Source organism: Cyprinodon variegatus, unplaced genomic scaffold (genome assembly GCF_000732505.1).
Source record: "Cyprinodon variegatus isolate N-32 unplaced genomic scaffold, C_variegatus-1.0 Scaffold707, whole genome shotgun sequence".
In the NCBI taxonomy this organism is placed as follows: domain Eukaryota; kingdom Metazoa; phylum Chordata; class Actinopteri; order Cyprinodontiformes; family Cyprinodontidae; genus Cyprinodon; species Cyprinodon variegatus.
The window spans coordinates 371,627-396,551 of NW_015151160.1; the positions used below are offsets into that span (position 1 = coordinate 371,627).

Consider the following 24,925-nt stretch of genomic DNA (forward strand, 5'->3'; position numbering starts at 1 on the left):
CAAACCCCACAGCCCTGGATCTATTATACCTAGAGGTCTGAAATTGTCTGCATTTGTGGTTAACATAATGTAGAACAAATATAATACAATAAAACCTGCTTTTTTTTCAAGAATGTCTTTATTACTGCTGTTTAAAAAAGACCTATCATTTCCGAGGATAAAAAAAAACAACTTTGAGTCATGTTTGAACTGATGCAGCTTAGTCTGTGTTCTACTCACCCAATTGTAATTTATATATTCAGAAACTAGATGGTTCTAGCTTTCCAATAATGTAATTTGGGTATGCAAAACAGGCAAGGATTACCCAAAATTAGATGGATGTACATTAGTTATGTCAGACTGTTTGAAGCATTAAAGACTTAACTTAATAATTCATTTGAAGTTTTAGTTCTAGTCGACTTTTTCTGACAGGTTATATGTTCCACACAAAACAATAGTCCCTTTAGAAATTGCAGAACACTTTAATCCAAATGAAAAAGTGTAATATTTGTGTTTCAAAATCATAATACTGTTTTTTTTGGTTTGTTGGTTTTCTTTACAAAGAAGAAGTATTTTCTTAACTTGTGAAAAATGGTTGTGAACATTAGTCCTTAGAATATGTTATTATTTGTCCTTTTGGGGTTCATGATCAGAAATCTTCTTGTTTCAGCAGATCCAACAACAGATAAGAACTCAATAACTGTCTTGGGAGATCAGAGTATCTTTAAGGACCCCCTGCCAGTGGTGGCCTCCAACCCCCCTGCTGCCGCACCAGACCCAACTCTCGACGAGCTGAGGAAGCTGACCAGAGATCTTACAGCCATCCGTCTCCAGGTGGACAAACATTTCCAGGGATCCAAAAGCGCTGAGGAATGGAAAATGATTGGAATAGTAATAGACCGTCTGCTGTTCTGCTTTTATATCCTCCTCATTGTTACGAGCTTCATCACCGTCATCGTGATCTGGACATGGAATGATACACACACTGCATGATTTAGGTTTGAAGGAATAAAAACATAAACATTTGATAGTTCTGTTTTTTAATTGAGAGTGTATGGGAGATGGGGGCAGTTTTAAAAAGAAATCAAAATATATTTCAGCTTAAAGGTATAGTGGAGGATGTTCTTTTTCCAGGTGGATCATCAAAATAAGTGGTCCTCCTAATTGTCAATCATTCTGGTGATGTGTTTTTGTAAGGCCGTCCAACATGATTGCCCCCAATTTTCACTTACCTGTGATGAGTCTGACATAGCGGAAAAATTAAAAATCTTTTTTTGGAAAGAAAGCTTGTATGAGCGATGCTAACAGCAACTTTTAAACAGAGCGTGCACGAGGAGAAACATGCTCCTCGTTTAATAGGCGTTCCCTCTCAGAGGCGGGTACGGGGTTGTACATGTGCTTTTTTTTTTTTCCAAGTGGAGAGGCAGGGTCTTTTCAAAAATTCGCGAAAATCCTCCAATATACCTTTAACTAAAGTGAAGTTGCACAGAATTCAGCTCCATTTTATAAGGTAGAAGCATTGCTACTTCTATGGAGCACTAAAACACAACTAAATGTTTCAATGTATCTGCATAATGCCAAAACTATGTTTATGAATTTATGTAAAATAATTATAGATTATCTTTTTTAAATGTCCATTTTTTTGTGCTCTTTTTGTGTATCTCTGTGGATTCCTGTACTTTTTTATTTCAGTACATTAGAAATAGTATACCTTAAATGCTGAAAAAAAGTAATAAAGTGTTTAATGAACGGATGCAGTCACAGATAAACTTGAAAACATGAGACAAAATTCATTTCTTTATCTGAAAGATTTTACAAACACGGCAGTAAACTCTTGTTTTCTAACTACGGGCGAACAATAAAATTAATCCTGGAGAAAAGAAATGAAATGAACATCCATCCATTTTCCAAAACGCTTATCCCAAGCGGGGTTGCGAGGGGTGCTGGTGCCTATCTCCAGCTGTCTATGGGCGAGAGGCGGGGTTCACCCTGGACAGGTCGCCAGTCCATCGCAGGGCAACAAAGAGGCAAACAGGATAAACAACCATTCATGCACACACTCACACCTAAGGAGAATTTAGAAAGGCCAATTAACCTAACAGTCATGTTTTTGAGCTGTGGGAGGAAGCCGGAGTACCCGGAGAGAACCCACACATGCTCAGGGAGAAAACTCCATGCAGAAAGCCCATTAAATAAACATACTTTGACAAAAAAAAAATGTTTAAAGATTTTTCTAATGGCTACAAGTAGCCACATTTAGCACTCGATTCTTGGAGGATGACATTTTGCCAGAAATCCTTCAGGTTACTGTGCTTCACATAACCAATGCCTGGTAGTAGTGAAGAAAGCTGAGTCTGTGCCTAAAATAGAAATATTAGAAAAGGCAGCATTGCTTTCATGTGCTGTTCCGGGGCGGAGCTAGATGGGGGGCTAGATGTGTGGGCATTTTTATTTTTTTTTTATGGCCTCTAACACAGACGGTGGCAGCAGTAATACTCTGAAGGGGAATGTTCAAACTCATTAATCATTTAAAATTTTCATATATTAACAACTACTTGACAACAGAAACACTGTGGTTAATTATGCACATCTATATACAAAAATTAAAGATGATAGATACAGAATTCATGCTCTTTTCAGAACTAAATTTTGAATTATTTGGGGTAAAGATAAAATTATGTGCCTCTGCAATACATCTAGGAGTCTTCAGCGAAATCATAGATAAAAACTTTAATAATAACTTAAAAATCAGTAGATATTAGTAGATTTAAATATATTTTTTTGCAGAATGATTATTGATAAAAGTAGTTAATGACAATGTAAAATATGTTCTCCCAAGAACTCAAACCTGAAAGAATTTTGTCCAATATACCTTTTATTTACACAGCATGGATGTTTAAATATATGCATCTATTTGTTAGCAAAGGCTGCAGGAAAGTCTAGTTTGTCTTTATTTAGAAAATATGGTTGTTTGTTCCTGTTGGAAGGGTGTAGATTGACCCTGAGGTCCTGGTGCCTTTCGGGCACCCCTTAATAGGATTTTCTGGCTACGCCCCTGGTCCTGTTGTGACTCATAATTTTAAAGCACAGAGAGATAAATAAACATCCTTGGCGTTTCCCTGCAGTCAATGCAGTAATATACTGGATTATCTAACTACCCAAACTTTCTTTGGTCTTTTAGCAAGTGATAGGATTAATGATAATAACACTGTATTGCCCTAGAAATGAAAACCAACAAAAAGCAAATGACTTTTCTGCAGAAAAGGAGAGAGACCACTTGAAAAGTCTGTAGTCAACTCTGCCGGGACCTCTCTTTCTGCTGCTTTTACTATCGGACTGCAAGGGAGCAAGAGGAGGGGTCAGAGGTTCTCAGGAGGGATCAGAGGTTTACACATGATAAAACTGGACAGTTCTTTGTGCAGTTTTAGTGCAGGTGATGATTAGTCAGCTGCAACCACACGACTGGATAGAGCTTGACTTTTCTTTTTCTAGAAGAACCATTTGTTCTCCCCGTTTGAAGTTAAAACGACAGAACATTCCTAGCAGACCAAATGCCTGTAGGTTCATGCAAATAAAATTATGACATTAACATTTTTCTAACAGGAAGGTTTATCACCTCCTTCCAAACAGAGGAGCTTATCTCCTCATGGTTTCAAAATAAAATCAAATGCTGAAAAAGGATGGATTTGCTCTGCTGAATGACATGCAGAATTTTCAAGTACAATCTTGGTACATGTAAAGCATTTAGTAAAACAATTTGTTTCAGACAGGATTGGCAAGCTCGCCTGTGCAAAGCTGGATTTGCTGACTTTGAATTAAAGAGAAATATTTTCATTGGGGTTACAGAAAAAACATAAAACCCTCCATGCAAATAGGGTCTTTTGCATTGGCAAGAAGCTTTTCGGCTTAAAACGTGAACCACCACAACTCCTTAATTACAGAAAGGTTGGACAGGATATAGATCCAATCAGACCTGAATCCAAAGAAGCATTTCTAGTACTTTAGGACCTGTGTAATCCTCCTGCTAACCTATGGCTGCTTGTCCTGATTAATCCACTGTACTTGTTTTTTGTTTTCTTAAAGAATTACTAACTAAAGTAAATGTTTTATCGTTAAGATTACTTTCAACTGACTGTTCTATTAACACACTAAAGAGGATAATGCCAAAAATTACATAAATATCCTCCAGTCTGTTATTTTTTTAATGTATGAAGTATCAGTGTTGGATAAAAAAAACTTTTAGAAGTATACAGTAAAGCCTAAGGGGGCTAATTTTGGTTGACTGTATTTCTTACACAGTAGGTCTGTTTTTATTAGGAAACATACTGCCATCTCTCTCAAAAAAAAAAAAAAAAAAATCACTTTTTTTGTTTTCATCCATACTATTCATCTGCGATGAGCTACAGGGTCCTTTTTTTTATATATTAGGAACGCCTCTTTACCATCACCCAAATGTTTTGTTCCCCTTCAGTTTCTCTCCTGCAATAATAGGACTGCATAGGGGTCCCTCCAAAACAATTATAGCACTTTATTTTAGAAGAAATACATTAGTCATATTACAAAACAAAAAAGAATTACACACATATGTAAAGAATGACTTTAGGCTTATCTGTATGCAGAGATGGCAAAAGTACTCACTTTCCGTACTTGAGTAAAAGTACAAATATTTGTGTTAAAAAATACTCTGGTAAAAGTGGAAGTACTGATTAAACTTCTTTACTCAAGTAAAAGTAACAAAGTACAGGCTTGTAAATTTACTTAAAGTATAAAAGTAAAAGTAGAAACCACTTTTTTCATGCCGTTGCCTACATTTTAAATGGATGTCTGCCAATAGGACTAGATCTCCGTTGTGTTCATTTTCAATCATCTCGTCGTCCATACTACTATGCTAACGCCACCGCCACCAAGCTGCAATGATTTGCCGCGAATGAATACCGCCGAATCTGTAAGTAGAAAGTACAGATATGTGTGTAAATTGTAAGGAGTAGAAGTAAAAAGTCCCCATAAAAATAAGTAGTAAAGTAAAAATATCAGAAAAATCTACTTGAGTACAGTAACGAAGTATTTGTACTTCGTTACTTCCCATCTCTGTCTGTATGTAGAATTACGTTATATGTCAGATTAATGAAATATACTTTAAAAGTACCTTTGCCACCACTAGAGGGCACAATTGTCTACAAAACAAGCTGCCCAGTGTATAATACAATGTACCGTACTATACAATAATACCCAGAGGTAAATACAATGTACAACTTTAGTCTTATGTTAAAACGATTATTAAAGTACTTTAATAAAAAAACAAAGCCAAGCAGCCAGACATCAAATATAAGATATAGCCATGGACTGCTGTACTTTAGACTGAATTTGTTTTTAAACATTAAAAACAAAACAAAATGGAATTACTATGAATAAAAACATAAAATAAATAAAATTCCCAAAAAACCACTCAGTATCACCAGTTTAACAGTCTTGCCAGTCATTTATTGAACATAATTACAGATGCAAAGCAATCAGGGTTAAGAATAACAATAACTTACATTTAATATAAACATTTTAACTCTGTAGTGCACTTTAAACCTCTTCACTCCTTTAATAAAAGGCAGGTCCAAGACAAAGCTGATCAGAGGAGCTGGGGGGCTTATTTAAAACTTTTAACTGAAGACTTCAAGGGGATTTTTTGCAAAAAACTGAAAATTTAAGTGCATTAATATTGACTGGGTTCATATCAAAGAGCCGAGTTAAAAGGAGACTGACCCGGTAACAAAATGTTTGTTTCGAAAATTTAGGATAACGGGACATATTAGCATTTTTAAATTGAAAAAAATAAACGTAATTTATATTGGTGCACAAAAGATGCATCTGAAAACCTTTTATGAGATGCCTATTGTGAAGAGCAAAAACAGATGTTAAACAAAAAGCATTTAGTTACTTAAACTATTATCTTTAACCAAATGGAGTTGCTTAATCTCCAGTCAGCATCCCTTTATCCTCTGGGACTTTTAAATGAGCGCTAAAGTATGAAATACTGTGAATGAAACTAGAAATTCAGGCAGAAAATCTCAGATGAAATCATTAAGGGCAGTAACATTTCAAGTCAAAGGTTCATACTTTTAAAACAAACAGAAGGAGAACATTGAAGAATCAACTCCACTGTCCAAAACACAGGATCAGTGCAATAAACCAAAGACGCTGTTATCTTTAAGCTGCAACAAAAGAAGCCAGCAAGGACAGCAGGTAGATAATCTCAGCAGCACTCGTATAAAGTCCACGTTAGTCAGCACACACCAACTGATCATTAGCAGTTTGACTGAGAATGAACTCGGCTTTGCTTAGACTCCAACATCTTTTCCATTAAATCTTCATTCTAACAAAAAAAGGCAAAAAAAAATCTGAAACATATGGATATAAAAAAATAAAAATAAAAAAAAGCAGAGGGGTGAATCTTTTAAATATCAAAATAAAATAAAAAACTGCACCTGACAAGATCATTCAAATAATTATTGGTCAAATCCTAAAAATAAATCCTATAATTTTCATTTTCCAGTGTCACTCTTAAAAATAAAATAATTCTAATATTACAGGTGTCAAAAAAAAAAAAAAAATCTGAGCTAATAAAATATTTATCCTACCAGTTTGTATAAAAGAAGGAGAAGTATAACAACATACAAGTGCTGACATTTTAATGGTGGTCTTTGGCTCATGTTGCACAGAAAACTGCAAAAATCATTAGCATCATGTAAGTGTGCAAGGCAGCAGGTTTGATATCTCATCCAGAGCTGGTCTATCTGTGCAAGAATGATTCAGCACTGCTGAGGATAGCTGGTAAAAAGGAGGAGACAGACAAACATAATAACCATAAAACTTTGTCTTTAGATCAAGAATGATTAAACTCAAGTTAGATGTTTGAGCAGCAGTAAAAGCTGCAACTAAATGTTCAAATACAGGCTTAATGTGTTAGTATTAAAGGTCTTATTTTATTTTTATTATTATTAATATTATTTTATTCTTTAGTTTTGCATATTGGTTTCTATACTTTTCAAGCATTAGTCAAATAAAGTGCACATCTTAGGGTTTATTTTGAAAATATACGTCTCTAAACTTAACTTCCATGTTGCGATCTGGTCAAAAAAAATAGCTTCCTGTGGTGATCAGGGAGGAATGAGAGACGAGAAGGAGGTCAGTGTCTACAATCATCGTCGATTTGTGCTCCTCTTCTTTCCTGAGGTTCTCTCCCCGCCGGCGCTAGGTCCCCCCTCCCTCATCCTCCTGCTCCTCCATGTTTTTGCGCGCCATCCTCTCTCTGCGTTCCGCCAGCCGCCGACACCGAGGGCAGTCTTTACCCGTCCGGAAACAGTTTTGGTGATAACAGGCGTGGCACCCTAAAAGGAGGAGGTGGGGGAAAAAAAGAAAGGTTGTCATTTATGATTAAGGTGTTCACGCCTCAGAGGGCATGCAGAGGCAACACTTTAGCAGCAAACAGGTTTAACCAGTTTGCCAACTATAGTGTATGTTGCATAAGCAGAGGAGCCAATCAGAAGGAGAGCTGAGAGAGAGCGAGAGTATAAAAGGCCCGGAGAAAAGGCAGCGAGGCAGATGGGAGGAAGCAAGTCGCACTCTCAGAGCTGCACCATGAAACCTGTTTAGACTTGTCCTGATATTTACCAGCAGCCTCACCCAGCGCAGCATCCCATGACATGATCAGATGAAAAAAATTATTGATGACAAAACTCAAAAGTGAACAAAACTCAAAAGTGAATTTAAAACATGTTTATTTCATGCTCAAATGAAGTTAAAAATATAAATAAGAGGCACAACTGTACAAGGCATAAATAATCATTTCCAACGGTCCTACAAACATCAAAAGCGAACCAACAGCAAAAGTCAAAATGTGCAACAACAGGTGGTAAATAAAAACTACATTTACATAAAAAAAGTCCTCCACGGAACAAAGGTAGTGAACAAACTTTAATCCTCCACTGAGAAACACGGGGAGAAATTAACTGAAGAAATTCAGGACCAAAGTGGTTTCAAAACCATAAACATAGGAAGGATGATGCACAACCTGTGTAACATCAAGCAGCATTCTTTTTCTAAATAAGGCAATGGCTCAAAGGCAAAAAGAGGAAAACACTAGAACGACACCCTCTAGAGTCAAAACTGAGATATCTACCACCATCTGCCCGCCACCAGATGTTCAACATGAGGAGCCTAAACCAACACCAGCACAGCGACACCAGGAACCCAGAAAACAGCCAGTGAAGAGAAGAGAAAGACTCCCATACAGCCTGTAAGAATGAGGCAGCGCATGCACTACATTGTATAATGCATGTGTGTTGGGATCAAGGAACTGCTCTGACATCATCTTCAGCCATTTATGTAATATTGAAGGACCTGTGAAATTTCAACGCTCTTCCTAAAGGAGGAAGTTGGTTTCAGTTTTAAGCAAACAGCATCCTGAGGTGAGTGAAACATCAGCCGTACAGGCAGAATCACAGCAGGTAATGTTAGCGTTAGCTTCGGACTGTTTTGCATGAAAACATCACACCCAGGAGCAAGATGTGAGCTTATTGAACACTGTAGCCATCAGGGATGCAATGATGGGACGTTTGCATGACTATGGGGTGAAAATTCACCAAAATTATCTAAGGTATTTGTTTTTTCATTTATAAATTAGCAAAAAACAATTTTTTGTACAGGCCAATGTGATGATGTGTTTCATTAGTCAATTGATCTTGGTATTAATAGGGGTAGGTAGAGCACATAATGTTAAATTAAATGTTGCCATTTTACAGCTGCAACCTTTCACATTTGCATTCGGTGAAGGAGTTTTTTTTTATAATAATACATTTACAACTTTGTTAGCAATATATTTAAGCATATTGCATATATCCTTCAAACATTCTCTGTCCAGAACATTCCTTGTAAAGGGATGCAAGTATTGCACATGCAAAATAAAGTAGATCTATACTGATGATCCTACAGTTATAAACCTACCCATAGAATTTTAATAAGGTCGTGCAGAGAGGCTGCGTTTAGCTTTATAGAATCATTCACACTGGGAGCAAAAAGCCAAACCTTTACATCAGGATATCCGTAGCTGCAAAGCTTCTTTCAGACCAGTTTAAAAGCATTTCTCCAAAATAAACATGCAGTAGGATGCAGCTTTGCATTGAACAGGAAAATGATGGAACCATCTCAACATAATCTTTGCAAAAAAAAGGCTGATATTGTAAAAAAATATCTATTGGGAAGAGATACAACAAAATTTTACAAAAAAAACCCAAATAATTTCAAATGGATAACTTTAAAACTTAAAAAAAATAAATAAATAAACGAAAATTCAAAAACTCAGGATCCATTTCTATGCCTCCAGGTTTCTATTGTCATTGTTTTGTATTCTAATATAGAAAATTCATGAGTAAAACTGCATTTTTACTTAAAGCAGGTTTTATTACCGTGTCCAGATTCAGGAATATCGCTCAGCTTTACTTTCTACTCTTGACCCCCAGCTCCTTCAGAACGATTGTCAGCATCAGTCTCTGTTGTCCCCCCTTCCTCCCCTCCGCTCTGCCTCCTCTTCCTCTCTTTAGTGACTCTCCTGGCTTTACGGGTTTTTCTACTTCTCCACTTAGCCTCTGCTCCGCACGCCGTGCCCCCCCGGCCAGTATTAATTTTCCCGTCGCTTTCACAGCTCTCTTCTTCCTTCTCTTCTGTGCTTTTGCTGAACACACCTGTTAGCTGATGTGTCCTCAGTAACCTTAAGCCCGGATGCTTTTCAGCTTTCACTCCCTCTGTCTGAGCTTTCTCTTCCTCTTTTGATTTTACCAGTGATCTTATTCTGAACCCTTTCGTTCCAGATTCCTTTTTCGATTCTCTCCCTCGCTCCTCGCCATCTCTTTTCGAGAAATGTTTTACTTTACTTGTCTTTGCAGACATCGTATTGGATTCTTTCCCCTCCTGTCCTCCTTCATCCAAACTCTCAAAGCTGCTGCATGTTTCATGATCACTTCTGTCTCGCTTCGCGATCCTTTGCTTTAATCTGTCTATCTGCAGAACCTTTAAAAAACTCACTCTTTCCATTCCTGCAGGTTCATCTCCACCTTCTTTACATTCATTCTCTTCCTGACCTTCTCTGTCAGACATCTCCTCCTGCTCCTCATTTCCTGTAATCCAGGGAACTAGATTTGCAGTATTTCCAGAACTTAGGGGCCAATTGGTCTCTACGCTATTGGAAAGATTGCTGGGCTCCTCCCTCGGTTCCTCCTGCTCCCCACTCTTTACCCCCTGATCTATCCCCAAATGCAAGCCCTCCTCCCCTCCCTCCCCTTCTCTCCTGTCTCTGGAGAGCGCCCTCGCCAGTCTACGGGGATTCGGGATCTTCCAGTCTCTCCAGTTTAGTTGAAAGGGAATGCGGGAGGACTGGGATCTTGGGGGTGGCTCACCTTCGCAGCGCTGGCACTTGCTCAGCTGGAAGGGGAAGATGATGTCTTTGTCGTTGTTGCAGAACTCGCACACAAAACCCTTTGCCTGACACAGCTGAGAGGAAAGAGAGGGGAAAAAAACGACATACTGTAGAAATCAAAACACATTTTTGACGACAAAATAAAGTGAAAGAGTCAACAGAAGCTGTCTTACCACGCATCCGGCCACATGCACGGTACCAAGCTTCAGCAGCTCTTTCATTCGAGGAGCCAGTTCGCCGTTGCGAACAGCAGAGAGATCGTTGAGCGAGAAGAGATGAAGGTCTTCGGTCAGGTGGCCAGGCAGGCTGTCGAAAAGGTCCAGTACCCTAAAGGAAGATGCAGAAGCAAAGCAGTGATTCTCCAATCAGTGAGCAGTTCACATCCCACATAGACTCTGCTAAATGTCAACCCAGGAACGTACTCTTTGGCAAACCGACAGGTCCTCAGGAGGTTCTTCATGTGAAACAGCTGCACCCTCAAAACCTGACGGGGAAAAAAGAAGGTCAGTAAAAAGGTGATCCAGAGAAAAAATAACACATGGAAGAAAGGGATTAAATGGTTGGAAACTTAAAAATCCAACCCCTACCAGTAAGTAAAGAGTAAAGTGATGATGTTCATCACATCACTCAGTGGGGAAGCCATTACTAAAGATGGTAACTCAATGTTTGCAATTTCCCCCAAAACTAAAGGACGACTGAAGTCAGAGGAGATGAAGGCAGTAAGGAGCCATTCTGAGTAGGGATGGGCTATTATTTACATTTGGGATATAATAGCAATTAAACAAAATGTTTGTTTTTATCAGAGGCAATCAATCTGGTCACATTATATTTAATAAGACTAACACAGACTTTCTAATTACAGCCCTCTAATTGGCAGTTATATGCTTATATTGGGTTAAATTCCACTCAGACGGAAACAGAGTAGCATGAAACCCATGAACACAACAGTGAGAGTAAAACCCTGTGACAATAGGCTCTGTACAAGGTCATGAATACAATGAATGTATTCTTAGGGTTAGAGAAAATTAAATGAAATCCTTATTTTGATTTTTTTTGGGGGTCAAAATCCTCTGGCCCTAAATTTGAAAAAGGATTTTCCAGAAATATATGTTGGTTGTCGCTTTAGGATCAATTTTAAACAACTGGTGAGACTATAACCCTTCAATAATAATCCCAGGCTCTCAGTCATTTGTTCAAATAAGTTTTACCTACTGTAAAGGGGGGGGGGGGGTCAAAGTTCTACAAGATCAGAGAAATCAGTTACATTCAGACTGATGCATCTTTGTTTAGCTCACACCTTATTTCCTTGCAAGTAAGGAACACTTTTCTAGTTTACAATACAGAAACATTCAGGATTTAAAAGGATCAAGCAGCAAAATGTATGAGTTGCACTAAAAATAAAAAAAGAAACTTTAGTAAAGTCTTATGGCCTGGTTATCCTCCTGCAGCAATGTGTCGCAGTGAGCTTGTCGCAGATATTTGTGATTTATGCTCAATTTTGAAGCATGATCTGTTATTCCATGCCAAAATGCAAGAGGGACAATCTTGAACTAGCTGTGGGTCTAGATACGGCCGAGGCGGTGAGGAAGTGGGGGCAAGTTTGTGCGAAAACGGAGGGAATGAGGGTGAAAAAGAGCGGGGATCCAGGTGGAAAAAGGGTCCCAGCGTTCTTTAGCACCTCACTCTTTTAGCTTATCCATCTTCACCAGTCGTTTTCCGCAATGGCGTCATACAAACAAAACAAGCTGGTAAGGTACCAAACAGAAAATACGGATAGTGTAGAGTGGATGGAGATTTGACCAATCAGAGGCCTCCTACAATTTTGGAGAGCGGCACCAGAGTGTCTGTGGAAGGGGCGGAGGCACATTTGCACTCACTGTGACACACGCAGATGACCTGGTTTCTGAGAATAAATCAGCCTTTAGTATAAGGCTAAGAGAAGGAATACAAACAATCCACCAACTCTGTTATCAGCCTTTGCCGTGTCATTTGTTGGCTAGAATGATGACTGTGGAGGATCATGGCAGCAGTGGTGAATAAAGAGCTTGAATAATCTGATTTGATTAAGAAAACAAAGACAGTTTTATTATAATTTAAGACCAACATATTCTATTCTCAGCGTAACATCACTATTTAATCAATAAAGCTGAAGAAGTTCTGAAAACTGGGAAACTACAGCTGTTCTATAATGCCTGGGCTTTTCTGTAACAAACCTTTAGCATTCCACATGCATGTAAAACTAACTTACAGTTAACATAAACAGGAATACATTGCAAGCAGATTGTGTAGAGAAGGATGATGATGGGGGATCTTTGGCTATGTTCACACTGCAGCCTGAAGTGACCCAATTCCGATTTTTTTGCCCATATGTGACCTGTATCAGATCTTTTTATGACAGTCTGAACGACACAGATCGGATTTTTTCAAATGCGACCCAGGCCACTTGGATATGTGGTCCTGAATCCGATACGTATCTGATCTTTTCAAATGCGACCTGTGTCTGTACGGACAGGTCGCATTCATCCGACCTACACGTCATTGATACTTGACAAATGTTACTAAACGTTACTAATCTGCGTCCTACTAAGCGGAGGCGGGAAAAACTAACAACCATGGCGGAAGATAACACAGAGAGCAGTCAATGGAGAGAAAGTGAGGTTGCTGACTTAATTCATATTTGGAAAGATAGCTCGATTCAGACCAAACTCGAAGGGTCTTACCGGAACCGGGGGAGGGTCTTTCTTTTTGATCTTCTTAAAAAGATTCCGTTCGTAATGTGCCTGCTCCTGTTGGAGAAGAACTTAAAGAACGCAATATACGCTACGGTATTACGAGTCATGTTTACTTCCGCAAACACTGAGGACGCTTGCTACATGTGACGTCATCGCGTCCTCGAGTGCGCATGTGGGACACTTCGGTTGAACGCTTTCAGTTCACACAGTAGATCACATACAAGTCGCATATACTTGGAAGTGTGAACGGACACGCAAAAAAATCCGATTTCACGAAAAAATCGGAATTGAGCATTAAGGCCTGCAGTGTGAACGTAGCCTTTGTGGCATAACTTCATTCTTCCAGCTACAAACGTCCTGCGCCAAAGATGTTTCAGCTGAAAACGTTCCAAAGTATTTGAAATGAAGGATGATGGAGCTCTTTGGTTCTGTCAGGATGCTGATAGATTTTAACTAATTTCAAATCAGAAGCAGACATTTTTTCAGGCCTCACCATGACTTTGTTCATAACTTGCTTATTTCTAAATTGTACCCAAACATAGAGTTTATTCTATCAGCTGAACAACGACTGAATGAAAAACTAATACAAGTTTAGATACCATTGAAAGCTGCTGATGGAAATCCCTGTAAAAACATCAAAGTTAGTCTGGCTCCTTGTCCCAATTTTGCTTCAGTTCCTTCAAATAAGATCTGGTCAGCTGACTGGGGGGCTGTGACTGCTTCTAACATCCATAGATAATTCATTAATGATGCCTGCATCCTAAGATTATAAATCTTTTTTTTTTTAAATGGAGATTTTTCATTTTCTATTTCAACATAATTACTAAATAAGTCTTAGGGAATCACATAAATGCTACTTAAAAGCTTATTTATGGATGAAAGTGTAACCTACACCATTAGTGGTGATTTAAAAGAAAAAAAATATTTCATCAGGACATTGTAAAATATTAAAATAGTTGTAAAATAGAAGTACTTTTGTGTTGAATCTTTCAGTCCCACTGCTGCCCTGTAAAGCTGGGTGCTATTTCAGCATTCATAGATTTTTCCATCATTTTAACTGCAGCTGATAACGACTGAATGGCTTCATTCATTCCAGCCTGTTACTCAAACAGCAACGAGTCACAAGTTTGTTGTTTCACAGTTTGGTGATGCAATCATCTCCTCTCCCAGTCTGTTTTGCAGTCGAGAAAAGTTTCCTTTAAGTTCATGTAACTCCTGAATCTTTGTAAACATCAGCACTGGAAAATGTCACTGAACTCACCCTGACAGACTCCAGAGATTTGATCTTCTTATACAAGCCGCTGTTGATGTCACTTGGGTTAAACAGAGGATCCCCGGCAATCTTGCTCAACAGGTCCCGGGCAAAGTTGCTTACATAGTATTTGCTGAAGTCCCACTTCCTGAGCACTCGGCCAGGAACGATGACCTGGGCGTTCTCATGGCAGCACTGGCAGAAGTAACGGCCGAGGTATTCGCAATAACGTAGCCGCTTGATGTAGTCTGAGAAGGAAGACAGCGGAAAAACAAACAGTTTAATCTGCAAACTCCTAAAAGCTTTTGTTTTGTTTTTTTATAATATGGAATAAGAGCGAAATAAAAAGCTGATTGGCTTTAATCAGCGATCAGAAATCAAAAACAAATCTGTAAAGCGTTATGTAAAAAATATGACAAAGTAAAATAAATCAGATGAAGAATTTAGGCATAAGAACCCTTTTAAAAGCAAATCTTTACATAATTTAGGGATGTGTGCAGAGAGGATTGAGTCTACTTTCTGCTCAGCTCTAAATTTATTCTAAATGCTGCTCTGATGACGTTTTTAAGAGGAAACTAAATGGGCTAAAATTATGTTACCAGATCAGAGAATTACAGTGGCGTCTCTGGAATGGAAACTGCATAAATAAGGCATCAATTATTGTTTATAACCAAGGAATTAAGAGGTTTAAAGATAATGTTCAATAAATGTCAGAAAAGTTTTAATTATTTGTCCGACTGCAGGTCATACCTGGGTCAATTTTGGTGCCACAGCCAGCACAGCGGTAGTTCTGCTTGGCGACGATAACCTTCCTCCTATAAGGAAACACACAGAGCTGATATGTAATCTTTAAAAAAAAAAGACAGAAAGTAAAGCACCTACAATGAGCCACAGAGGTTTAAAGTAACTTCAGACATTTTAAAAGCTTAATTTGAACAATTTCTCCCCCTGGGTTTGTTAAAATCTCATTTAGTACCAGGTAGGGGTACTGAAAATCAGCTGCACATGTTGCTAATGTTAAGAAAAACACAAGATTTTCCTCTTCAACCATGTGGTAAAAACCCAAAGTGTTTCATCATATTATTAAAATAATAAGGGTAGAACATGTAGATAATGTTTAACAAAAGGCTGCAGTGAGGAAGGACTTCTATATTTGCTTACTTTGGAGGAGGATGGATGTTGAAGATAATCTGTGGTCTCGGCGGCGCCCACTCGAGGTTTCCTCGAACTCGAATCCTCAACTTGTAGACATCTGCGTGCTCGCCATCATCAGGAGAGATGGGCAAGGAGTCGGGGATAGGCAGCAGCTGGTAGGCAACAGGATCAGAGTTTATATGAGCGTTGTGAACATGTTTACATATTTTATGCTTTAATACTAGCATGAAATTTGATCGTCTACGGATCATCATGATTTAGTTGAGATTATAGTGAGACGTTGCACCTTCTGTGGAGCATCGTGTTCTGGGACCAGCCAGTCAAGCTCTGAAGCTGCAGGAAGCTGCATGCCCTCAAACTGCCTGAGTAAACCCATAGCTACCGACTCGGCTGAGTTAGACTGGAGGAAGGATGGAGAGCTAAGAAAAAAAAAAGAAAATGGGTAAAGCGAAGTAAAAATAAATCTTAAAAACAAGGATGACAGCTTAACACTTTTCTGTTCACTTCTAATTAATAGAGGTAATGAAAACCTTCAATCAGATTAACAAAGCAGAGAAAAAACAAATTTTTGGTTTCTTTTTTTTAAGAGATCAAATCTGTGGGAAAAAATATAGTTTTAAGTTTAAATAATTAAAGAAAATGTTAAAAACAAACTTTAGGGACTAAAAATAAAAAGAAGTTAAAACTTAATATGTGCAAAATTCTCAATAATAATGCCAGATTTAGAAATCTTTTCAAAATCCATTAACAGAAACAAACATAACTTACATGGACTCTGAGCTCAGGAAGGACCTGCCACTGGAGCTCACGCTGCGCTTTATATCAGCATCTAGAAGATAGAGCGAGAATAGAGGTATGATGGTTTCAGATGGTGTCTGATGGTTTCCAGGTGGAGAAACCTTTGTGGTCCACCTCACACCTAGTCCCACAACTTCAGTGCACCACTGTTAGACATGCGTAAAAAGCCTTAAAATAAACTTAACTTCTTTTAGTGGTGGAATAATCTCGATTGTTAAGAAAAAATAAGTCCCACAATTAGCTGAATGTTAAACTATTGCTGTAAAATTAGAGAAATCTTCAAAGCGCCTCATCCTGGGGTCACTGTCCTTATCAAGCATTTATTCTAAGACTAGTTTACAGATCTCTACCAGAGGTGCCAACAATTCTGAAAAGTGTGGTATACTTCAAAAAAAGAAATTTCTCTGATTTGAAAAGTAGCAATAAAATAACTGAACAGCAAGAAAAATGTGCAAGCAAAGGCAGAAGACATATTTCTATTATTAAAATTACAGAAGGTACAAGTTAAAACATGAAACAAATGTCTTACTTCTTATTAAATGTAAGCATAATTTGCACAAACTCAGGAAGGGGCATGCAGCAAAGGCGTAATCGATTTTTCTACATCATGTGAACTAAAGTTTAAACAAAAAGCCACTGGAAATGAGCAGAACAGGTTTGGAAGAACAGGAGACTGCCTGAAGGGATTTATCATTTCAGGTTCTCTGAATCATAAGATCAACAATTCAGTTTGTTGTTACTTAGCAGATTATTTACAAAGAGACTCTGTAATAAATACTTTGAGCAGCAGGAGACAGCTAGCAGAACAATAGAGGGGGTTTTTCTGTGCAGAAAAAATAAAAATCTGGATGATCAGAGTTGGAGAGACTGATTTGTCTGAATTAGGGTAACTGTTCTTAGAGGAAGATTGGTTTGCACTGATTGCTTCATCAGTAACTTTCTGCGATTTTTCTTTAGAATAAGAAGCAAAATATACCAGGATCATTGTTTACTTTTATTGAATGAATAGAAAGATAGTATGCAGGAATGTATATATGACAAAATAAAGACAGAATGATTAAATGGTTAAATGATTATTATGATGATGGATGAAGCTATGGTTAAAGCATGACGCCACTTGTTTCCCTCATCTGCTCCCCCAGGCTGCTTTAACCAAACAGGTACAGACGCACCAGTCTCCCTGCACCACCAAAGCTGGAGGCACCGACACAGACAGCCAAGCAGAGTGCAGCTCAGAAGATAGAGAAGGCAGCCGGTTCATGTCCAAACCAGACGGTCAGGGTAGGATTTTAATCTAATTGACTGGAAACTGGGTTCATTTAGTTTTATTTAGCAACTAACCTCACGTTTAAGACAATAAGTCAATGGCAAAATCAAAACAGTTGCTTTGGAAGAAATAAAACAATTTTCTTAAAACAGTGAAGGTCTGATATTTTGTTTCCATTTATAGCTGATTAAATTTCAATCTAGAGCCTAATGAGCTGCACTTTATTTCTAAAGCAGGAAGATTTGCTCATTCTAAATGAAAGGAATAGATTAAATAAAATTCCCCCTGTACTTTCATAATATTGCCACTGAAAAAGTTATTGAAAACACAACTAGTTGCAACGCTAACCGGATAAAATATTAATCAAAATTAAAACAGCTTTGATGACCTAGCTAAAGCACCTTTAATAAAAACTCATAAATCATGTTTGCAACCACAACTAGTTTTTTTTTTTTTTTTAAAGAAAAAAAAACTCGTAAATTTGAAGAAAAATTATTTATAGTTTACATTTTTAAACAAACAAAAATCTGAAAAGTGTGGCATACATACAGCAAACCAGTGGAACGAGGTTTGCTGCTGCACAGCCACCTAAACACCAATCCTAAAGCATTCAGTTGGTGGTGGCAGCATCATGCTACGGGGATGCTTTTTTACAACTGGTCAGATCTATTAGGATGAAGGCTGTCATGGAACAAAATCTCAAGTCTCTTAAAAAAAATGGTCCAGGGATTAAAGCTCCCCTTTCTAACAGGAAAATGATCCCAATAGTTCAGTCGCTACGCTGTTATTATTTAAAGCACATTTATATTTAGGAAGTTGAACCAAGTAGACCGAACACAAGAGTGGGCTAGAGATAAACCGATATAGTGGCTGGCTCCTCCGGCCTTGTGTCGGCCGATATATGCATGCATTAGCCGTTTCATGAATGCATTCTGCAGCCATGCCTTGAGAAGCAACGATGCATGTTTGGTGACACGTTAGCACGTTATCTATTTTTTTTTTTATCAATTTCTAATGTTTGGTTTAACTTTGTTGAGTTTTTTTCTTTTTGTTTGAACTGAGACTTTTCTAAAGTTTGTTATAGGCCATTATTGCTTAACAGCCTTCCAAAAACACCTAATAGAGTTGTACAGCTGGTGCTGAATAAAAAAGGTTGATGTTAAAACTACTGATTCTCCGGTGCAAAATGCAAAAGTGTGTCAAACTTCTCAGATTTGTCTTTTTATTGAAAACAATGCACCACTTTCATGTCAGAACTAAAGTATGGTACTTTCATGTCAGAACTAAAGTATGGTCCATTGTTGTCCTATTGTATAAAATCCCATTAAAAGCAAAGAACAAAGAAACTTGTAGTTGCAGCATGTTAATAATCCAGTTTCACTGTAAATCATCGACTTATATGGCTAATAGTAACTCTTCAAGCCAAAGCTGTAAAGATTAAAGATGGTACTTTTCTGGTTTGGAGCATAACCACCAACTTCCTCTCTGTTAAGAGTTGCATAAAGCCGCCCCGCCCACAGATACCTGAGAAGAGGGAGGCGAGTGACAAGGAGAGGCCGTTCTGAGACACCGCCAGCAGGGACTGGCCCTCACAGCCATCTGAGAGACAGAAACTAACACTCAGCACGACCATCACCCACATGTGCACACCCACAAACACTCAGACGTTAACACCGGCTACAGAGGTGTTAGTTTTACTGCCAATCACAAGGAGAGAGCTGTCATGGTAAATGATTAATAAATCACAGTGCAATGAAGACACACACCCTGTTAAAGGAACAGATAAGACACCCACCCAAGAAAACCAGCATTAATACATCAACAATGCAGAATTTCCTGTTCACAATCAAATTTTTTATGACAAGTTTATACAGTCAAACTGGCTATAAAAAGGTGCATCTGGCAATAAAAGCTCTGAATGCGTAAATGTTACTATTTAAATCCACAATCTGCAGACTGGTTTTCTGTGACCTTTGTACTCTGACCTACAGGTTTATGGGGGATGATAAAAGCTGGTTGCTGAGCAGCAAATAACGTTATGAAATGACATGTCATGAATTGTGAACACACAAATGATGGCTTTATGTTTAAAGAAGAAATTTAAAAGAAAAGGTCTTTTATCTGGATAAAGGTAATAATTTAGGAGCTTTGACAGCAGTCAGTGGTGAAGACATCCTCTACATGATTTAATGATACTATGATTATTGTACTAATCAATGAAAGTGATCAACAACTTCTTTTGGAAAATAATATTTAAAAAGTTGTTTTTTTTCCCGCTCTCTGTACCTTGTAGTTCACATTCCTCCACCTCCTCGACCGAGCCGGAGTCGGACAGGCCCTGGAAGGAGTCGTGAGAGCTCCTTCTGGAGCCGCCGCTGTCACTGGAGTGGAAATCTGAGCATAAGAAAATAGTTTATAGAAATCATGAGAAAAATGCTAATCAGTAGTGACTTTCTTCTAAGTCTTATTATAGGGTGAAAGATTTTTCTCAGCTTTTATCTCATGTTTTATGCTTATGTGTAAAATCAAACCAGAAAACAAAGAGAGGAAATAAAGTAAAAGTTAATCCTTACTGAAAGCTAGTTACGGCATTTAATTGTTATAAAAAACAGTAAATAATTGGATGAGTTCAGAATAAAAAGGCAGCTCTACGCATGTTAAATCTAACTCGGCGTACTGCGCTGGGAGGTTATGCAGGGAGGCAGGCGGCTGCGACGGATCTGCTGCCTCCTCAGACGGATCTTCTGCTTGAGCTGCTGAATCTCTGAGTCGCTGTCTCCCTCCTCTTCCACGCCCGCCTCTTCCCGCCGCAGCATGTTGTACTTCATCAGCTCAATGGCGGCGATGAGGGACTCCGAGATGCTGAAATGAGCGTTCTCCTGCAAAAACACGGAATTGATCCCACATATCAGGACCCAAACTAAGGTGTGTGGTGTGGCTCGTTTCTCAAACGGCTAAACCAGGATCTGAGATGAACCAAATCTCTACCTTTTCAAGGTCGGCACAACTGCCAAAGTCCTGCTCTGACAGGTAGCTGATGAGGCTCTGGCCCTTCGACGGTTTCCTGAACATCCCATCTGGTACGCCTCTGTACTGTGGCCCACCTGAAGTAAACAAAGCAGCCATAAGTTTACTTCAATAAGCAAACCAAACAAACAAGAGCAGGTGGTTTATATTTTTTAGAGTTTTGCTATTTTATAACAGAAACATGGGAATATTGTAGTCCAGGAAATTTTATTTCCAATCACTGCAGTTTCTTACAAACTTAAGATAAAACCTGGATCTGCACAACTCTGTAGAAACATAATCACATCCCATATATTTACTACCATGTTTTCTTTTTGTACAATTATAAACTTCTGACAGAAATTACAAAAAAAAAAAAAAAAAAGAAACATGATCAACTAAGAGAACATGCAACCGGTTTGTGGAAGAGGAGAGACTGCTAATGTTCTTTAAAATAAAACTCACAAGAGTCCATGTACAGAGAACTGGGGGTGCTGGTATCACTGCGCTGAGGTGAGAAGGGGCTGTACTCCGCCATGCTGGAGTCTTCGCTCGCCGATTCTGATGAACAGAAACAAATGAGCTGAGCTCCCAGCTAAAGTCTATGCGTTTCTAAACGAAACGTGTCTCAAAAAAACTGATGACAAGCCATGAAATCAATGACCTCTTTAATGGTTGTTTAAACAAACATATGAGGTTATATTACCTGTATGAAGGAGTATTGAACAAATAAATGTTTTTTCCTCAGAGAATATTTTTTTCTATGGACAAATGAGAGCTGAACTTGTGTGTAATGAAGTAGAAAGGCGAGGGAATAAGCAAGGAGTACAAATGTGCAAACAAATTCCTGTCTTGCTATATGTAGTGAGGACCTTTCCATGCTCTAAGTCTGACACCTCTAAAGCTAACCTTTACCAATGCATACTTAACCCTAAACTCAATTGCCACCTTGGTCCTAAAGCTGTTACAATAAAGGAAGCAGGGACTTGCAAACTCACTCTGATACCAAAACAGTACCGTAGAGCCAGAGTGTGGAAAGCCAAATAATGAGCTGAAATCTTTCAACCTTTAAAGACAGTATTTCTGCTAAATTCCTGGTGCTGCAAAACATCCTAAAGATAAAGGCTGCAGCTGCAAACTTCTTAATGTTCCAAGAAGAATCACTGGAGCCATAATAAAGTTTATCTTCCAAATTCTATCACAGAGGTTATACATTTAGTTTTTCGTCTTTCCAAAAGCCAAAGAGTATTGGCACAGTGGGCTCAGCAAGATCAGGAAGCAGAAGGTAGAGGATTTCCAAAGAAAACAACAAGTAATCCATTCAACTCCAATGGCCACTTGCTGCTAAAAACAATTGGTGGAAGCCTGTTTAAAGATTTAGAAAAGCTTATGAAGTATTGGAAGAGTGAAGTCTGGCCAGATGGGGCCATGTTTGCAGGGACAGTTTTGCAGATCCTCCTACAAACACCAGACCAATTCAGCAGAAGGAAGCGTCACGGCGTGAGCCGTCCTGCAGCACGTGGAAGAGAGAAGCCGCCTAATTAAAGGAACGATAAATGGAGATATAAACTGGGACAATATTGATAACTTATGTACAGAATGACGCTGTAGGAGTCCGTTTCACAAAGCAGCTTTAAGAAACTCAGACTTAAATCCTCAACTCTGAAATGATCTAACCTAAGGTTGGGAAGGCTGAGTTTTGGGTTTCATAAAAGCTGCTGTGAGTTATCTCAATTAACTCTAAGTGGGTCCACTCAGAGATGAGCACATGCGTAACAATGAAAACCCATCATCAGTGGAGTACCGATTCGACGAGTCACCATGACGACAGGCAACAGGAAATGTCCGTTTCAACCCACTGGAACTAGCGATTTTAATTCAGAAATTAAACAAATTAATGGAGAATGTGTTTAAAAGACAGAAAAATAGCTCTGTAGCTGCAAAGGAGAGGAAAATAGAAAAGAAGAAGATTCCTGCTCCAGTTAGTGCGCAAGTTTATATGTAGTCCAGTATAACAGGCCGTTTTAACATCTTATAAAAGCGCTTTGTAGATCACAAAAATATCTATTCAAAATCCCATTCCTAGACAGAAATTTAATAATAGATTTTCTAAACTACATTTTTGCAGCAGAAACTGAATTTCAGAAAGTAAAAACTAAATTGTACTAGTAACAATTACGTTTTATATAACTAGAAATATTTAGATCTTCTAAGTAGCCGTTCTGACATTTATCAGCTTGACTGAATATGTATTTATGAGATCTGAATACATTTCTTCATAGTCAAAATAACACAAATGCTGACCAGTAACAACATGAATATGGGGATCTGAATTTAATTTCTATCCAGAATGTTTATTCTAGATGTGAAGAATGTAATTTTGTTTGAAGTGGTAATTTTGACAAAGAAAATGTTTTTTCAGATATCAGGAATACATATTCAGGCAAACTAATCATATCAAAATGGCTCGCCAAAGGCTGTTTTAACCACGGTAACATTACGAGTTCATTTCTTAAATAGTAGTGGATCAATGTGTCTATTTAGGTGAACTTATCTGGCAGCAGGTGAAGATGAAGAATAAAAACATTGTTCAAACAGGTAGGACCTGTTCATCTCATGGGGTTGCTCCTCATTTTAATTCTGTCTTCCAAAGTGGTAGTTTGCAGCAGCTTCTGATGTTACCATCCCAATAAATGATCATCATCAGCAGTTATCAGTCCCATAGAGTGGCTTCAGGTTGTGCCAGTAGACTCAGTATGTTGGTTTTACTGATAGAATCCTAACCTGGAAGTTATTAATTTTTCCCAGTGGAGTTAATCTATTTATGTGTAATCTAAAAAATTATTTGAGTAGTTCATCGTGTACTGAAAACATGATAGAGAAAACTACGGCATATCTTACTGAAACAGGAAGCAAAACAACGTCACTGACTGTAGGGAGAGGAGACAGAGGACAGTTTACTGAGCAAAACCTGCTCCCGACCAAGTTAGCTCTGGGGAGAATGTTACTACGGTAACAGAAACAGAGGTTGGGTAAACTATGTGTGAAATGGAAAACTCAGTTTCCCTGATGTCAGGTTTAGAAAAGAGTTTTCAGTAAATCTGCTTTTTGAAACAGACCGCTGGTTTCAAAGAAAAAGGGTAAAAAAGGGTAACCCTGGCAGGCAATCTCACTTTTATCCAAAAAAATTCTTTACAAACTACAGAAGGTCAAAGGTCAGAGAGGGACTCAGGTCCTTCAAGATGTGAAGACAATTTATGTGGAACAGTCAGTCAAAAATCCCACCCGAGACCATATTCTCCACAAAAGTCTTGAATTCGTATCTACAAACCAGCTTTTTACACCAAATATAATACAAATATCAGCAATGTCAGTTCTTATTAACTGCATTTCACCAGCTATTTACCATTCACTTAACCTGCAAAAAAATAAACTGCATTGGATGGCTGGATGACTTGGGTTTTTGTAAACATTTGAAGGAAATGTTGTGCCAATTATATATATTTAAACTTGAAAAAAAAAACAAATCTGTTCCAATATCTGTTTGACACTCAGTAAAGGTTACCATGTCATTAAGACAGTAAAAGACGATGGAGTAACATGTTTTGAATACAAAATGTACTTGTCTCTTCATGTCAAGCATGAAAACATGTGCAAAACAAAACAACTTTTAAAGTAATGTTTACAGTGAAATGCTGGGACAAAGAAAAAAGGAAACAAAATGCTTGAATAAACAAAAGTGATGCCTCAATGGAGGCAACTATCTGTGTCGTGCATTTAAGCTAATCTATTAGCTCCTGAGGAACAAACGATGAGACGAGCATAATACTGGAAATGAGAGGGGTGCTGTTCATAAACATGCAAGAAACAAAACAACTACATAAAAAAAAAAACAAAGGAAGGGATGAAGTGATGGAAGTACAGGTAAACCGCACTGCCAACCTGCAACTGGATCCTCTATTATTATGGTGATCTTTCTGTGGCCCCCTCCTTTGCACAGAGAGAATATAGAGATAGAGGAGAAGGAAAGCTTAACTGGAGCTAAGAAGGAATTAAAAACAACAAGTGAGCAATAATAAGGAAGTTTAAACAGCTTTAAAAAAGATTTCCGACAGGAGGCAACAAAGGCAGGGTTCCTACACAGTTTACATATCATGAAGGATGGACTGAAAGACGTGTGGACAATCCGATAAACAAGCACCTAGACAGAAAGATGGATCAACAGGCTGTGAAGGAATGGACTAAGAGCCAAATGGACAGAGATCTGAAATGAT

General features: G+C 38.2%; 2 protein-coding genes across 8 annotated transcripts in view; one reads left to right on the forward strand and one right to left on the reverse strand.

Annotated features, from left to right (window-relative positions):
• Positions 1–1,335, forward strand: part of LOC107097571 (5-hydroxytryptamine receptor 3A-like) — an 8,706-nt gene extending 7,371 nt beyond the window's left edge. The window contains exon 9 of the mRNA XM_015394760.1: positions 653–1,335. Coding sequence (XP_015250246.1) covers positions 653–972 — 320 coding nt within the window. The 3' untranslated portion in view covers positions 973–1,335. The remainder of the gene's footprint in view (positions 1–652) is intronic.
• Positions 1,336–5,404: 4,069 nt separating this feature from the next.
• Positions 5,405–24,925, reverse strand: part of rubcn (RUN domain and cysteine-rich domain containing, Beclin 1-interacting protein) — a 29,083-nt gene continuing 9,562 nt past the window's right edge. For 2 of the 7 annotated variants that reach the window (XM_015394768.1, XM_015394771.1), the window contains 14 exons: positions 24,594–24,641; positions 21,117–21,212; positions 20,634–20,749; positions 20,323–20,524; positions 19,932–20,039; positions 19,170–19,244; positions 16,349–16,409; positions 15,867–15,999; positions 15,587–15,732; positions 15,176–15,240; positions 14,435–14,673; positions 10,864–10,925; positions 10,615–10,768; positions 9,333–10,515 (listed from right to left, as the gene is read on the reverse strand). In XM_015394768.1, the coding sequence (XP_015250254.1) occupies positions 9,472–10,515; positions 10,615–10,768; positions 10,864–10,925; positions 14,435–14,673; positions 15,176–15,240; positions 15,587–15,732; positions 15,867–15,999; positions 16,349–16,409; positions 19,170–19,244; positions 19,932–20,039; positions 20,323–20,524; positions 20,634–20,749; positions 21,117–21,212; positions 24,594–24,641 (2,549 nt within the window). In that variant the 3' untranslated portion in view covers positions 9,333–9,471. Of the gene's footprint in view, positions 7,359–9,332; positions 10,516–10,614; positions 10,769–10,863; positions 10,926–14,434; positions 14,674–15,175; positions 15,241–15,586; positions 15,733–15,866; positions 16,000–16,348; positions 16,410–19,169; positions 19,245–19,931; positions 20,040–20,322; positions 20,525–20,633; positions 20,750–21,116; positions 21,213–24,593; positions 24,642–24,925 lie in introns of those variants that run through there. The other 5 variants (XM_015394772.1, XM_015394773.1, XM_015394774.1 and 2 more) reach the window with 5 other exon arrangements.